This window comes from Tyto alba, unplaced genomic scaffold (assembly GCF_018691265.1).
Source record: "Tyto alba isolate M040663 unplaced genomic scaffold, T.alba_DEE_v4.0 Super-Scaffold_38, whole genome shotgun sequence".
NCBI classification, from domain to species: domain Eukaryota; kingdom Metazoa; phylum Chordata; class Aves; order Strigiformes; family Tytonidae; genus Tyto; species Tyto alba.
This window is the reverse complement of record NW_024881313.1, coordinates 36,421,266-36,436,436: the sequence shown is the minus strand read 5'-3', so window position 1 is coordinate 36,436,436 and position 15,171 is coordinate 36,421,266. Positions and strand designations below refer to the sequence as shown.

Here is a 15,171-nt window from a genome sequence, read left to right as displayed (position 1 = left end):
AATTCATCTATTCAAGACCATAAATAGTCTCATCTTCAGTGAGATCTTACTAGGAGGTGCTGAACTTCAGTGGTCCCACCTTCAAAAGGTCTTACCTGGAGACATCCAACTTCAATACTGATTACACCTATTGTCTTGGAGAAGAAAAGCTTAGACAAACTTTGCCTTGAAACTTATATCTCAGTCCTCTGTGCTCCTTCCAAAAGCTTAACTCAGATGCTTTTTAGCAGGCAATCTGCTTGCAAATTTTGGCCCTGAGCTACACATGTAGAACAAAAGATATCTCTTTCTTTCAGTGTGGCAGGTGGGAGGGATGGGAAGACCATCTGCTCTGCTTTTCCCTGGGGGTAGTGTGTGGCTGCAGTATTTACAGCAGAAGATGAATGCTCAGAAACCCACAATCACGCTCCTTCCCTGAACCACGGCTGTCAGCACTGTACCTTCAGGTCATCCCGGAGCCTGCTGAGATAAACACAAGACCAGTTCCCAAAAACTGAGCAATGACTTTGGCATTGTGGCAAAACACACATTATTTTCTTCCCTCTCATATTGTATCAAGCACCTCTGTTGAAGTAGTCCTTTAACTCAATAGTGGTTCTATTGCAAATAAATAAATTGGTTTTAGGAAAAAAATATAAGAAGAAAAAAAAAAAAAACAAAAAGAGATTTTTGAGAATTTAGTCCCTTCAGAACACACATCATGCTCTGGGGTACTTAACTGCCTCCATCCCTTCACTATCCTGACATGCATGCTCTCTATCATGCTAGAGGGAGGACAGTCCCTGTTTCAGAGAGGGACAAAAAGTTTGGAAAAAAACAAAGAACTGAACTGGGATCTTGGGTCATGGTCACACCCCATCACTGCTCCCTCCACTCCTAGATCCATCACCAGAAGCCATCTATGGAGCTGTCTGAGATAGAGGAGGAGGCTTTTCATTACATACATTAAAAGAGATTTTCTTCAAGACTAGGGTGTCATGTAGAGATTAAATTTAGGATGTGATCCAGGTGACCAGCCTCTAGGGGTAGTGTACAGTCTGTTAATAAACATGGATATTACAGTGAGAATTTTTAGACACCTCTGTTTTTAAGACTAAATGCAAGTCTTGGGGTGAAGCCCGCCCTTGGTCATGCCACCAGGTTCAGTGGAGGACATTCACTCTTTGGGCTGGTTCAGCTCCACACCTTTCTTATCATATCTGTAAAAAGCTCAGTGTATTCCCACTAATGTCCTTTTTTTAACCCCACTAGGGTTTTATCCAAGCCAAAGGCTATCCTTCATCCACCAACATTGAAGTGATCAATGATGGAGCAGAGTCAGCCATGTTTAAACAGCTCTTCCAGAGGTGGACAGAAAAAAATGAAACACAAGGCCTGGGCAAAGTCTACACTACTGGCAAAATAGGTGAGCATGTTCATCCTGGATTTGGCTTTCCTATCTGTGTTAAGCAACAGCTGAGGGAACATCATTCACATTATCTGTCTCCTGCCTTCAGTATCCTGAAAATCTAGTGCACATTCTTCTCACGCCTTGTATTTTATACATTCTTCAGTAGATGCAAAGGATCTGAATGTTGTTCAGTTCCTGAATCCTGAATCATGTAAATGCTGAACCTGATAAAGAAGTGTTGAACGACATTCTGCTTTCATTTACACTGGCTTCCACCCAAGATCCTCCTGACGTCAATGGAATTATTCTGTATTCACATGGGGTGTAAATGGTGCCTCAATTTATCATGCTGCTGAAGTGAATATTACAATGCATTAACCCCAAAGAGTAAACAACACTGAAGAGAGAAATCTTGTTGATGAATGATGGGATGGTGACAGAGATGCTGAATGTGTCTATCAGTAATAGCTTGAGAGCCACAAATCTCGTTCCCTTGCAAGTTCTTTCTTTTCTATCCATCCATGTCTATGTCCATGCTGTCCATAAATACTCTCTCTCATTATCATGATCTGGAGAAATGTAGCCATTTTATTTCTGAAAGTGACATTTTAAAAGGAGGGAAGTATGTATAGATTTGGAAAACAATTATGAATTTTCAGTCAGGAGACGACTAATATTTTTACCAGCCAATCCTCACTGGAATGCCCTATATGGCCAGTTGTCAGCCTGTAACAGATCAACACAGCAGTAAGCGATCTCTTGCATATTCCAAAACCAGCACTGGCTTACTGGCGGCAAGACTGGCTTCTTGCAACCACAGACCAGGTTTTTCTCACGTGTATAACAATGTGTGTGTGCGTGAGGGTAATGCAGAGGGTTTGTATGTTATTGTGCATTCACTGGGTTCTTGGTTTTGTTCTGCTGGTGCATGCAGCCAAGGTGGAGCAGGTGAAGTTTGACACAACTCAGCTCCACGCCAGACCGGAGCTAGCTGCTGAGCAGAGAATGGTAGATGATGCCTCCGGGGAGATAGAGGTGAGAGAGCTCCTTTCATTGACAGATGATGCAGTTACCAGACTGTTTCCAAACATCTCTGCCTTTTCACGCACAGCAGCTGTATGGAGCTGTGAAGGTGCACCCACCTATCCTCCCCAAGGAAGCATGGCTGCAGACAGAACAAACAGCTTGCAAACTCTAGTGCAGCAGTTGCAGTAGCTCAGGGACGTTTCTCCTCCAACCCATGGCCCATGGAGAAAAGCAGTCACCAAGCTGACCCCTCTCCTGCCATGTGCATGGATCATGAGACTGATAGTTGATTCCCTTCTCACACTCTCTCCAGGTTAGGTCCATCTCACCCATGTTTGCAAAGAGTAGAAGCCACTCTCCTGTTCTTGTGGCCTCCCATGGAAGATGGAGCTGACTGAGAGAGGGGCTGTGGGGATGAGAGGAACCTGGAGGCTGCTCCTCCTTGAGGGCCACCAACTGCCGAAAGTCCATTAGTGGAGCATGTATTGTGGCAGTCACTGGAGAGACCTGACTTTGCCAACAAGCACTTAATCAAGCTGGGGGAACATGGGCTGGCACCTGAGGGAGAGAGGAGGGGTTGTCTTTCCAACTGAAGACCTGATTCAGTGGTCTTCTGGCAAAGGGGCTGCACTCTTGTCTTCACATTGACTCTGCTGCTGCTCACCAAGATGTTTCTTTCACTAGGTGTGGAGGATTGAGGACTTGCAAATGCAGCCGGTGAATCCCAAGACATATGGGCAGTTCTATGGGGGTGATTGCTACCTCGTCCTGTACACCTACCTGAGATCGGGCAGGCCTCACTATGTCCTCTACATGTGGCAGGTAGGTCAAAACAAAGCAAAAGGGAAGCCTGAAACCGAAGGAAGCAATTACATGCAAAAATCACAACCCAAACATCCAGAAGAACTCACATGCCCTTTGCCTATCAGTTGTCCATTGCAAATATCCCAAGCTGTGCTTTGTAAGCAGCATGGACACTCTGAGCCCAAGCTGGCATCAGAATGAGAGCCAGAAATGTCAGACAGAAATAGTGAAAGATTATGGGGCTTACAGTGCTGGGGTCAAACTTTGCAGTCTTTCAGATCTTCCCTTAAATCCTCAGCTCCTGGAGTCATGTGAGTACATGAATATTTCTGCTTTCCTTTTTAAAGTATATTTACCTCCCCAGGAATTCAGAGAGAATCTTTGAAAATGGGATGCTAAAGCCTCCAAAAGCATAATGCAAGTGAAATTTAAACATCTGGTAGTTTTAACTCTGATCTCACAATATTATATGTAGGTCTTGGGATTGGCAAGATGTTACATTATGCAGAGCTTTATATCCTTCACCTCATCATGTTGCATGTGGAATCTCTTTCTTCCCCAGGGTCGCCATGCCTCTGTGGATGAAATCACCGCCTGTGCCCTCAACGCCATTGAGCTCGACAAAAAGTATGGGGATGAGGCTGTGCAGGTGCGCGTGACGATGGGCAAGGAGCCCACACACTTCCTGGCGATCTTCAAGGGCAAGCTGGTCATTTATGAGGTAAAGTGGCTTTCTAGCATGGGCAACTGAAGGTGCAAGCACCGATGATGGCTTGGCAGTTGCGATGAGAATGGTTCAGGAAAATGGGCTGAGATTCATGAAAGGAGCCTGCCAACACTGCATGGGCTGGCAGAAGGAAGTGGTGGAGCATTTCTACTGCTTCCCAAGTAGCCTGAACATTATATGTGTAAAAACAGTCCTGGACTGACCCAGACTCAGCTGTCCAACCCTGAGCTCCAACATTAATGCGTGATGTTCTTTCCAACTCTATCCCAAAATATTTTGCAGCATTACAATAAGACATTCACCTTGTAAATTACAGATACCACTATCTAGTGAGGGTCCTCCAAACTACCCTACAGTTACATGATTTGAATTGTCCCTGACTGAATTATATTAGCACGTTAACTACTAACCCACTTCACTTGCTGCTTTGGCTACCAACATCTGTGGTGAAGACATTGCAAATGGCTGTGGAAGAGTGGGTTTGCCCTCAGCTTTCTGTGTTGGTCCCACCATAAAATTTCTATGGCAGATGTTCCGCTTAGCTGAGTGCAGCTGGTAATATGAGTTCAGCTCCCTTGCCCAGTTTACATGGCAAATGTTTTGCAGACACTAAGGTTTGTTCACATTGAACCTGAACATCTTGATTCACAATAACCAAGGACACATGGAAGTTATGACATACGGGTTTTATCCTGACCTGGAACCAGAAGGTATTTGGATTTCCTCACCTGTGCTGTGCCAGACCATAGTCTATCATTGCAGCAGCATGGAATGTTGTGACCTCAAAAGCCTTCTTCCTCAAACCAGTTGCACCCTGGATTTGTATGACCTTGTCACCTTCCAGTACCATCATTCCCTCTGTTTCCTTGCAGGGTGGCACAAGCCGGTCTCAGAAAATCACGCCCGAGCCGGTGATCCGCCTCTTCCAGGTGAGAGGCACGGATGAGATGAACACAAAGGCCACAGAGGTGCCACCCCGTGCCTCCTCACTCAACTCCAATGATGTCTTCCTGCTGACGACCAGCCAAGTCTGCTACCTGTGGTGTGGGAAGGTGAGACTGCAGTGAGTCCAGGGGAGGCAGCCAAAGGGAGCCAAAAATGCTGAGGTGGGACTTGAGTCTCCTACCTCCACTGAGCTGTGGAGGTGTAGCCTTGGGCAAGTCTCCCATTAATTTCAATGGAGGAAGGTGCACCCTGGAAAAGGCTGCATTTGTGGAGGATCAGCAGTAACACAGGTCTCTCTCTACAGAAGTAACCCATCTTGGGGTTCGCCTGACCTCATTTTAGATGTTCATACAGCTTTCAGTTGAATAAAGCACCCCAGGTTCTCAGGCTGTATGAAATTAGCCATGATTACAGCATATTAATTCATCCTGGTTTAGTCGTGTGTTTCAGGATGAGATGGTAGATCAAACTGAAACAGAAGAGTTGTCCAGAGAAGTTGCAGGTGTCCCAGAATTTCAAGTGTTCAAGGTCAGGTTGGATAGAGCTTTGAGCAACCTGATCTAATGAAAGATGCCCCTGTCCGTGGCAGGGAGGTTGGACTAGATGATCTTCAAAGATCCCTCCCAACCCAAACCATTCTATGATTATATGAGTTTTACTCTAGATGCCATTGGCTGCACTGATTGTCCCTTCAAAGACTAGAAATGGATTCTGAGTGATCAGCTCAGATAACACCCTCACAAGCATTCAAGCAGGTCTAAAAGTCTCCAGAGGAGGGTAGGACCAAGCCAGCTTTTCTCCACAGATAAGTTTTGCCAGTCTGTCCCTAACTCCTCCTATATCTCATGTCCTGAACACAGGGATGCAGTGGAGATGAGAGGGAGATGGCGAAAATGGTAGCTGACATCGTTTCCAAACGGGACAAGCACACCATTTTGGAAGGACAAGAGCCAGCAGAGTTCTGGGAAGCCCTGGGAGGCAAAGCACCTTACGCCAGTGAAAAGAGGTAATAGTGACCTGCTTGATCCTCTGGGCTTGGTCAGGCAACATTAAGCAAGGAATCAAAACTTTGCAGGAAGGTGAATAAGCACTTTGATACTGTATCCTCACTAAAGGGAAAATGAGGTCAGAATAACACCAAAAGCTTAGTAAGAAACCACATCAAGATGCTTCTTTCCTAGGTTTTGGGTTAGGCCTTCTCTGAAGTAGGAGTTGCAGATCTAAACCCTTCAGACAAGGGTGTACTACATCCTCCTTTCCCCACAGCAATTCCATCCCATATCTTGTCATAAGGGCTACATGAACTGCATACTCCATTTCCAGCTATTATTCGCTTTGTGGGCATCCCTAGAAGACTCATGACACTAAATCTGCTTTTGAATAACCTGGATTTCTCCAGCCCTCTGTGCAGATGATGGGTTCCTTTGCCACCAAGTGATCTGATGTGGCTTTCACCTGATATCAGGCTCATCTCCACAATGACAGAAGCGTTCTGCTGTTGCTTTATTTGGGTGGAGAATAAGTTACCTTTAAAAATTGTCAAAATGGTCCAAGAATCACCTGAGACCTGACACTGCTGACTTTCAGTCCCTCAGATGAGTGTTGCCATGTTGCCACCTCTTCCATCAAGGTCATGACAAGTAGTGGCAGGGCCCTGCAGTAAACCACGAAGGAAAGGTTTTCATCTCTCTTGCTTTTTCTCTCCCTGCTTTGCATGAGGAAGGTTTCAGGAACAGATCACACACTACCAGCCTCGCCTCTTCGAGTGCTCCAACCAGACAGGTCGATTCATCATGACAGAGGTGGTGGGATTCTGCCAGGAAGACTTGGATGAAGATGATGTCATGCTACTAGACACATGGGAAGAGGTCAGCACAGACTCCCCTTCTCCCCAGACATATTTTCAAACAGGTTATGGTTTAATTGGTTTGAATTCATTGTTCAACGTGAAGCCAAGGGAAACACGCCTTCTGTCCCATCTCCAAACCCTTCGCAATGCTCTGTCAGATAAAGAAGCGTATGTCCAATCCTTCTCACCCAGGTATAAAACATGTGAGCGAGGCAGTATTGCTAGCCCTATTTCAGAAAGGAGGGCACTGAGACACCTGGTCCATGCCTTGTTCCAAGGTGAGAAGAGCTGGATCTGCTCCAGTCCTTGCCAGCTCATACAAGGGGGTGGCTCCCAAAAACCCTCCCCCTCATTTCCCAGAACCAATGTTCACAACTTGCTTTAGATTATCAGAAAATGTCTCAGGGGGTTTGCTTTCTGAGACCATTGGAGTTCTGGACCATGCAAGGACTGAGTTTAGCTACCTTGAAACGTACAAAAGCCATTTCTTGTATTATTTATGTTTTTTGCCTGTCCCAAAAGCAAACTCTTTCTTGACTGGGAGTAAACCTGGGATCAAAATCACAGGGGACTATTGGGAAACAACATTTTCACTCTTATCTCTGCTCGCGTTGGCAGGAGAGAACAAAGAGCTGTGTCTGCACAGGTCCTAACTACTCACTTGATCTTCAACACCTTCTCTCATTGCAGATTTTCCTTTGGGTTGGCAGAGCCTCCAACACATACGAGAGGACCGAGTCAATTGCCTCAGCTAAGGAGTATCTGAAGACCCATCCAGCAGGGAGAGACTTGGCAACTCCGATAATAGTGGTGAAGCAGGGCTATGAACCCCTCAACTTCACAGGATGGTTCAATGCTTGGGATCCCTACAAATGGAGCGTAAGTTGCTGGAAAAGCCCTGTGGTGTGCACACGTGCTGAGTGGTGCAGATTTTTGTCAGTGAACATACCCTCTGTGGTGCATGGAGCAAAGCCTCACTATGATATGTTCTGAGCTTCACGGCTTCCTGGTGCTACCTGAGCAGCTTCTGCTCCTTCACCAGCAAAAAGTACCTGTTTGGTGAAACTGAGGCTTTTGAAAATATAACTAAATGTGTTTGAATTCACAATATTCACATTCTTATTAAAAAAAAAAAAAAAAAAAAAAAAAAAGAAAAAGATTAGGTTCCAAATCAGGTTTGTAATTTCAGCCAAAAATGGCTTGGGGCTGCTAGTAGTAAAATCAAGTTCAGAGTGAAAATAAAAGCACTCCACATCATAATGAAAACTGAAAAAAAAAAAAAGTGTTCATTTTTCAAATTACAGCCACAGAGAAAAATTTATGACCCAGCTTTAAGGGCTAGCTCTGGCGAAATGAAAGATGTGAGCAGACAGGTCTCGTGTTCAGGTTTGCAGGCTGCCCATCAGAGCCCAGGAGCTCCTGAGCAAGGTCACCTTTTGGTTCCTACCTACAAGCCTTCTTCTCAAAAGCCGATTTACAAGTACTGGCTCTCTGCTGTACAGAAATGGAAACCTGCCCCAGGAGTTGCCTGGGAAAGTCCTTTATTTCCTCTTTCAAACACACAGGCTTCAAATCACCCCAGGAGTATAATGTGGAGCAGAGCTTTGCTTGTGTGGCCAGTGCATGGGACCCTACCACGTGCTGTCAGGACAGTCTCCAACCCTGGCTGTGCACGGCATGGTCGGATGGAGGAAGGAGTGATGCATTTAACTGCATGCAGACCATGCACCAGCCGGTCCAGGCAGCCTGGGGGGCTCGGTGCTGCAGCACAGAGGATATTGGGAATTAAAGACAATCCTGGAGGGGCTTTGGTGGTTAATAGACCCGGAGTATCAGTTCATAGCAAACAGCCAGGTGGAAGCAATGCTGCCAGGCTGTGCACCTCAATTCCTGCCACCCGATGTCACTGGTGTGTATGACTGAAATAAAAAATAAAAAAATAAAAAAATAAAATAAAAAAATGGGCAGTTGGGAAAAGCTCAGCTCCCAGGTTGTGTATTTCCAGAGCCTTCCCCAGTGAAATCACCTTTCTCTCTTCTGTTTTTTTTTCCTGTGAACATCAGTGTTCAGTTACTTCACAAGCAATCCCATCTTCTGGTTGCCCAAAGGGCTGTGAATGAAGTCCCATGGTGGAGTCTGCAGGTGGGACAGCCACCTGCAATAGGCAATGGGGTGAAGGTCCTCAGGGGACTTCACACTGCAAGAAATCTCATACAGAGATATTTTATTTCCTGTAGTTGGGTTTGCATCATCTTTCTTTGTAACTGGTGTAGTGGTAGAGAGCCTGTCTTGACAGCTGGATTTGGACAGATAAGACAGCAAGTCCCAGAGCACTCACCCTTAAAACACTGTTGATGCTCAGAATAAAGGTCAGAATTAGTTTTTTTTCTGAGGATCTGCTGAAAAACAAGGATACATCTCATAAAATATGTGCCTCTAAAAATATCCCCTGTAGGCAGCTTCAGCAACTACAGACAAGCAATCCAAACTGTTGACATCCCAGAAACATCTGGTGTGTGTGTTCACTGCTCAGTTTTGGGTCTGAATCTGTTTGCTCTGCAGTCCATGTGTTTATGTTGTTTGTTCTTGTTGGGGAACTTTGTTGGATGATTCTGTTAAGAACTGACATCTTCTGGCTGCTTAGGAAAACACAGTCATCAGTTTTGACAATATATCTAGTATATTCCTTTTTTAGGAAATAAGAGATAGCTGATAATACATGGCACCAAATTACAAGAAGTCAGGGATTGAGGCTTTGAAAAATCTGTTGCTTTAGCTACATGAAGCAGGGGATATTATTTTATCCCAAATTTTCAGGCATTGCAAGATTCATTTAAAATTTAAAAGATTTAAATCCACCAGTAAATACGATTTATCTTCATTTGCCTTCTGCTCTCTGAAGTCTTCAAATTTCATGGTTTCACCTGTTATTGTACAACTGCAAAGGCTAAAGTCCATTTGTTTTCAAGTGAAATCTCAGATTCTGGCAGTCTCCTGATTCCTGGAGCTGGGGTTTGCAGGAGGGAGCAGCTGCCTCCTCAAAGGACACCACTGGGCTTTAAAATTCACATGATCTCCTGACCCTGTTAGAGAACAGGAACATGTGCTAATTAAAGGTGGCCCGTGCTTCTTACAAGTCTCTTTACCTTTAGGATGGCAAGTCCTATGAGGAAATGAAGAACAGCTTAGGAGACGTGTCGGCTATATCCGAGATCAAAGTGGTGAGTTGCTTCTCGACTATATGGGTGGCAAACGCCTGGGTTTAAACACCACCGCATCCCCCAGCCTGTTCACAGGAAAGAGGGGACATAATGACCCGAGCAGGCATGGGGACCTCAGGCTGTCAGGATCAGAGCTGTGGTCCTCTGTGGAAAGCAGAGGGAGATGTGATTAATAACCCATAAATACGCCTAGATCTCCTGGGCCTTCTCCAGTCCTGTGCAGACGCATCTGTGAGCAGGAGGTTGGCCAGCTGCTTTCTAAACTACGTGTGGAAATGAAAGTGTGTGCAGCTATAAGAGTGTGTAGTTAAATGTTGTATGAGTAATTTGCAGTGGTGGAGCCCCTGAGAGCCCAGACAAAGGGCCCCTGGTCAAGAAGAGCATAGCCCAGTGGGAGATCCTACAAAGAACAGAGGAAACAAAGTCCCAACAGTCCCAAAAGTTGCTGTCACACGGGATCAGCTCTGCCCTGGACAAGCGCAGAAGGAAGGCTGGAAAGAAGTGGCAGGGGCTTTGAACGAGGAGAGATGGCATATCAGGGAGGGGTATGCATGGAATTTAGAAGTTTTAGACATGGTAGATATCTAACCTCACCTTCTGTCCTCCCACATGTACCTTCCCCTGCTGTTATCTTGAGAAGAATGAGACTACTGTAAGGATCTTCAGTTATTTCTGAGGGCTCTCATCAGTGCTGTGCTTTTAGCAGTCCTAAATCAAGATGGAACATTGATAGAGGCGCTGGACTAATGTTTTAGTTCAGACTTTCTCCTCGCTGCTTTGGAGCAACCCACCAACAGATAGTCTGTTCCAGAAAGAGTCCCCCCAAACTAACAGAGAGAAGGATCCTGGGATAACCCCCAACTTGCTCTACCAGATTCTTTTCTTGACATGTTTCCTCCATTTGGCAGGATCTTAACAACATCAGTCTGAACAAGAGAACCGTCAGCATGACCAACTTGGCTGGTTCAAGTATGACAAGTGCTTCCCCTGAGTATAAATCACATTTCAACCACAGTGACAGCAACAGCTACAGCAATAGCAGCAACTACAACAGCAGCAGCAGCCCTTCCCGGTTGGCTAACGGTGATGGAATTTACTCCCGAGAGGTGCTGATGAACAAGACAGTGGATGAACTTCCAGAAGGCGTGGATCCCACTAAAAAAGAGGTGACAGCACTGCTGGTTTGATGCCTTTGTAGCTTAACTTGGAACCTAGTCACTGCCTAAGTGCGCTAGTGCTTTAGACTATCAAGTCCTGCTTCAGGCTCAAGGAGATAGTAGCTGGACACGTAGGTCTCATCAAAAAGCAGGAGCTTCTTGTGAAAGGAAATTGTGGTAGTTTTACCCTACTTGATGTTTTGTTTTGTTTTTTTTTTTTGAGGGGGGGAAGAAAAATTAAATTTAAATAGTTAATTTTCAAACTATTTTCTTCTGCTAGAGTTGTTTAATTCTGCCACCCAGCCTCTGTCCTTGGAGGGACAGAGAATCAAAAGTACAGTTCCTGCTAGATAAGGTAACACCACTGAGAATGAAGGCAGGATTTGCATTTCACTTGGGCTCTTGGTGTTTGTTTTCATTTGAAACTACTCCAGAAGGGATCTTTTGTTTGTTTGGTTTTTTTTTTTTTTGTCAGAAAGCTTGCATTTCAGCAAATCCCAGACAGGGACAGGGAGGAATGCCACATCTCAGGTTTCTGATTAGCCCAAGGATTTTGTCAATAACTGTAGCTGAGGCCAAGCAAGCCAATGGGAGGATCACAGGGGGCTGATTCCCTCCCTACAACCCATGTTTGACCAATGTCTTGTCCCAGCAGGTCTCCTGGCAAACGCCAATACCCACAGGCAGAGAGCTGATTCACAGCTGGGCCAGCAGCTCTGTCCCACAGCAATGCCCGTGTGCTAATGGTTGTATTTCTGCTGGGCTGTATGAGTGCATTCTTCTACCCAAAATGCCAGGGAAAACTCAACCTCCATTTCCCACAAGGTCTTTCTCAGTATCATTGAGGAGCCCACTATCTACAAAACTTTCTGCCTTTCCAGTAACAGGAGTCAATATTTCCAGTGGAATATTTGGGGGGGAAATGAGCGAGGGGAAGATGCTTTCATTGTGAATCCCTACCTAATAAACCCCTGAAAACTTTGGCCAGCAGAACTTCTCCAATGTACCATTAATTGTTCTGGCCTCAGAATGATTAGCAGGGACCAAATTCCAGCCAGAGCATGTTAACCCCTCAAAAACAGGGCATTCCTTTGGGCTAGTGGCTTTTATTCTCCTGGTGCTTTGGGAAGCAAGATAAGGAACGGTTTCTGGGACATTCTGCTTCCCACCACGAGGACAGGTAGCAGGACAGGAGCTGTTGGCCTGGAGTCAAGGGTCAGCACTGGAACAGTGAGGAAGGGGCACAGGCAATGGAGGTGTCCCAGCCTCTGCAAAAACCAAAGCTGACCTTTCCTTACTCTCTCCTCCCACTGCAGTATTACCTCTCTGATGCTGAATTCCACGATATCTTCGGGAAGTCCAAGGACGAGTTCTACCAGATGCCCAAATGGAAGCAGCAGAACGAGAAGAAACAATGTGGACTCTTCTGAGACCGCAGGGGCTATCCGGTGTCCGGTGACTCTGGGACCAACCCTCACTGTCTTAGGAGCTGCAGGGAAGAAGTACAGACATTTTCTCAACGAACCCAACCCAACACCTCCATCAGGCCAAGCTCCAATGCACTTATTCCAGCAGCCACTGTTCAGGTGACAGCTCCTTTCTCCTTGCAAACCCCGAACCTAAGGAGACAGGAACATTCCTTCTGCAGGAATAATTTTGCAAGATGTTTTTGCCTCTTTTTGACACTTTATTGCTGATAGCCATGAAGACAAGTGTGTGTCACACAACTATATTGTAGCCTCTTCTTTTCTCTCCCTTTCTCAAATTGCCATGTGTACAAGGTCATGATCTTTCTTCATTTGTAGAAGTTTAAAATTAGGCAAGACAAAGGCCACTTGCAGCTTCTGTGTAAATTCTGAGTGGGGAGAGGAGGGGGAAGCACTAGAAGTGCAGAGGGGGAGCCTGGAGTTCGGGAAAAAGGTAATGGAGTAGCCAGATGTGTGATGGGGTAGCCCATGGAGAGACACCAGCCAGTTCTGTCCCTTCTCACCTTGCAGAAAATCTACTCACCAAGGAACAGCAAAAATCAGTTGTAGACTAACATGCATAGCCCAGTGCAAATTAAACAAATGAGAACCTGGCTTGGAAAGAAAACCACTTACTAAGAACATATTTATTAGCTGATCTGTTTCAAGAGGATGATGAGACTAAGGGCTAGACGCAGCTGTTGATTTTGACTGCCAGACAATGTCTATTTTTTTGTCATTCAGACAGGATCTCTGATCTCACCCGGCTTCCCTTAGCACAACTTGGTGAACATAAGAGTCCACCTGCCTACAGATCAAAGGCTTGAGGAAGCTGGGAGGTTTTGGGGTATGACCTGAGGCAGAGTGTGTCCTACTGAAGGTTTTATTAGGGCTCCATCCCTATGACATCCGTGGGGCTGAGAGCACTCATTCCACACTGAGATCTCAGTCTGACTGGGGAGGGCAGGGAGAAATGTGAATGATCAGTGATTAAGGGATACTACCGTAAACTAAAGGAAGGAACATATATGTTTAAAAACTCAGAAGATGTTGTTTTGCAGCTTTACTCCATTTGCAGCCTGATCGGTGATTCCAAATAAACAGCCAGCAGAAGCACTGTGAGTGTCCTTGATCAGCGTGTGGGGTAGGACAGCAGCAGAGAAAAGCTCTGCAGGGTTACCAGGTCCTTCAAACACCTGGTCTTCAATGGGACTTGGGGTTTTTTTGAAAAGAACAGTATGAGAAGGTGGGCCCCCCTCTCTTCCCAAATACCACATAGGCAGGACCATTTGTCTCCCCGTGCCCATGTACTCCTGAACCCCCCCCATTGCCCATGGTGGGTACTTGGCCATTCAGCAGTTGGCCTGACTGCCCACCCCGGCTGTAGGGTTGTGGGGATGGAGCTGAGGAGATGAAGGAAGTTGATGGTTGAGGAGTGAAGAGCTCTCACATGACACCTGGGACCATGCAGTAGTGGTGAAGTGTCACCATCTGGCTGGGCTGGAAGCAGGGACTGCCAGGCAATGGGGTCTTCTGGACAGATCTTTACGTTTAAGAATTAGTAATTACTTCAAATAAGCCACAACCTCCATCATTACCTCTGTTCTCTTGTCACTATTTCATCCCATTTCTGCTTGAGGGTCCAGCCCAAAACCCATTGAAATATCCTGTGCAGAATAAAGTAAGAGTCAAGCAGAGACACAAATCAGACAAATTACCTGCATGATTGCTCCTGTTGTGTTCACACTAGATACAATCAGTGCACATTATCCCTGTTTCAGCCTCTATTGCCACTGCTGGAAGCAACAATATTTGCATCGCCCTGCTGCGGCATGCTGCTGCCAGCCCCCAAATTAACGAATTGCACATGCTCCTCAATAAAATCCAGCAATGCCACCTATCAGCCCTGACTGTGGGCCTAACGAGCATCACACAATCAAATGGGGACCAGCAGAAATGTAGTCGGATTAGGGAGATTAGACCAGTTTGCTACAAAGTGCTTTAATTCCTGCTGCCACAATGCTCACCAACACACGAGTGGAGCGCTCCTGCCAGGACTCGGAAACCAGCATGGGATTGTACAGATAATAGATCCTCCCAATATCTGAGCCTGTTGGAAACTGCTGCTGCTCTTCTCACGGGGAAAGTTGGTTTTACTTTCTGCCTCTGATTTCTAAAGATTATCACCCACGCTCTCCCTTTCATGACACTTGCCGCTTTTGCTGTGGTGTCTGGTGGGCCATGTCCTGTTTCTGCTGCTCTTCCCTAGAGTGGTTCCTCAGCATTTCCTAATCTGCTCAGAGGTGGGGTCCCTCAATAATGGCATGGACTATGTCCTTTCCTTTGGGGCAAGAGGAGAACTTGCAGCATTTGCCATCATGCTCTGGTCCATCCCACCTCCACCTCAGCTACTGGCCCACCTGGCTCCAGTAGTTTTCCCTCAACTGTACCTACCTGGTGAGGGATGTTCTCTCCCACGGACCTTGCCTACCTTTATTTAAAGGCATAACAGGCAGAGGAAACCCTGGCCTTTCTGTGTAGTTCATCTAAGACCACCCTGGCCCTGGTGAGCGTGGTCCTGCTCCC

General features: G+C 46.0%; 1 protein-coding gene across 3 annotated transcripts in view; it reads left to right on the top strand.

Annotated features, from left to right (window-relative positions):
• Positions 1-13,701, top strand: part of VILL (villin like) — a 45,713-nt gene extending 32,012 nt beyond the window's left edge. For all 3 annotated transcript variants that reach the window (XM_033002847.2, XM_033002848.2, XM_033002849.2), the window contains 11 exons: positions 1,252-1,405; positions 2,325-2,425; positions 3,101-3,238; positions 3,783-3,941; positions 4,820-4,999; positions 5,753-5,898; positions 6,616-6,760; positions 7,432-7,620; positions 9,894-9,962; positions 10,871-11,128; positions 12,436-13,701. In XM_033002847.2, coding sequence (XP_032858738.2) covers positions 1,252-1,405; positions 2,325-2,425; positions 3,101-3,238; positions 3,783-3,941; positions 4,820-4,999; positions 5,753-5,898; positions 6,616-6,760; positions 7,432-7,620; positions 9,894-9,962; positions 10,871-11,128; positions 12,436-12,549 — 1,653 coding nt within the window. In that variant the 3' untranslated portion in view covers positions 12,550-13,701. The remainder of the gene's footprint in view (positions 1-1,251; positions 1,406-2,324; positions 2,426-3,100; positions 3,239-3,782; positions 3,942-4,819; positions 5,000-5,752; positions 5,899-6,615; positions 6,761-7,431; positions 7,621-9,893; positions 9,963-10,870; positions 11,129-12,435) is intronic.
• The last annotated feature ends 1,470 nt before the right edge of the window (positions 13,702-15,171 follow it).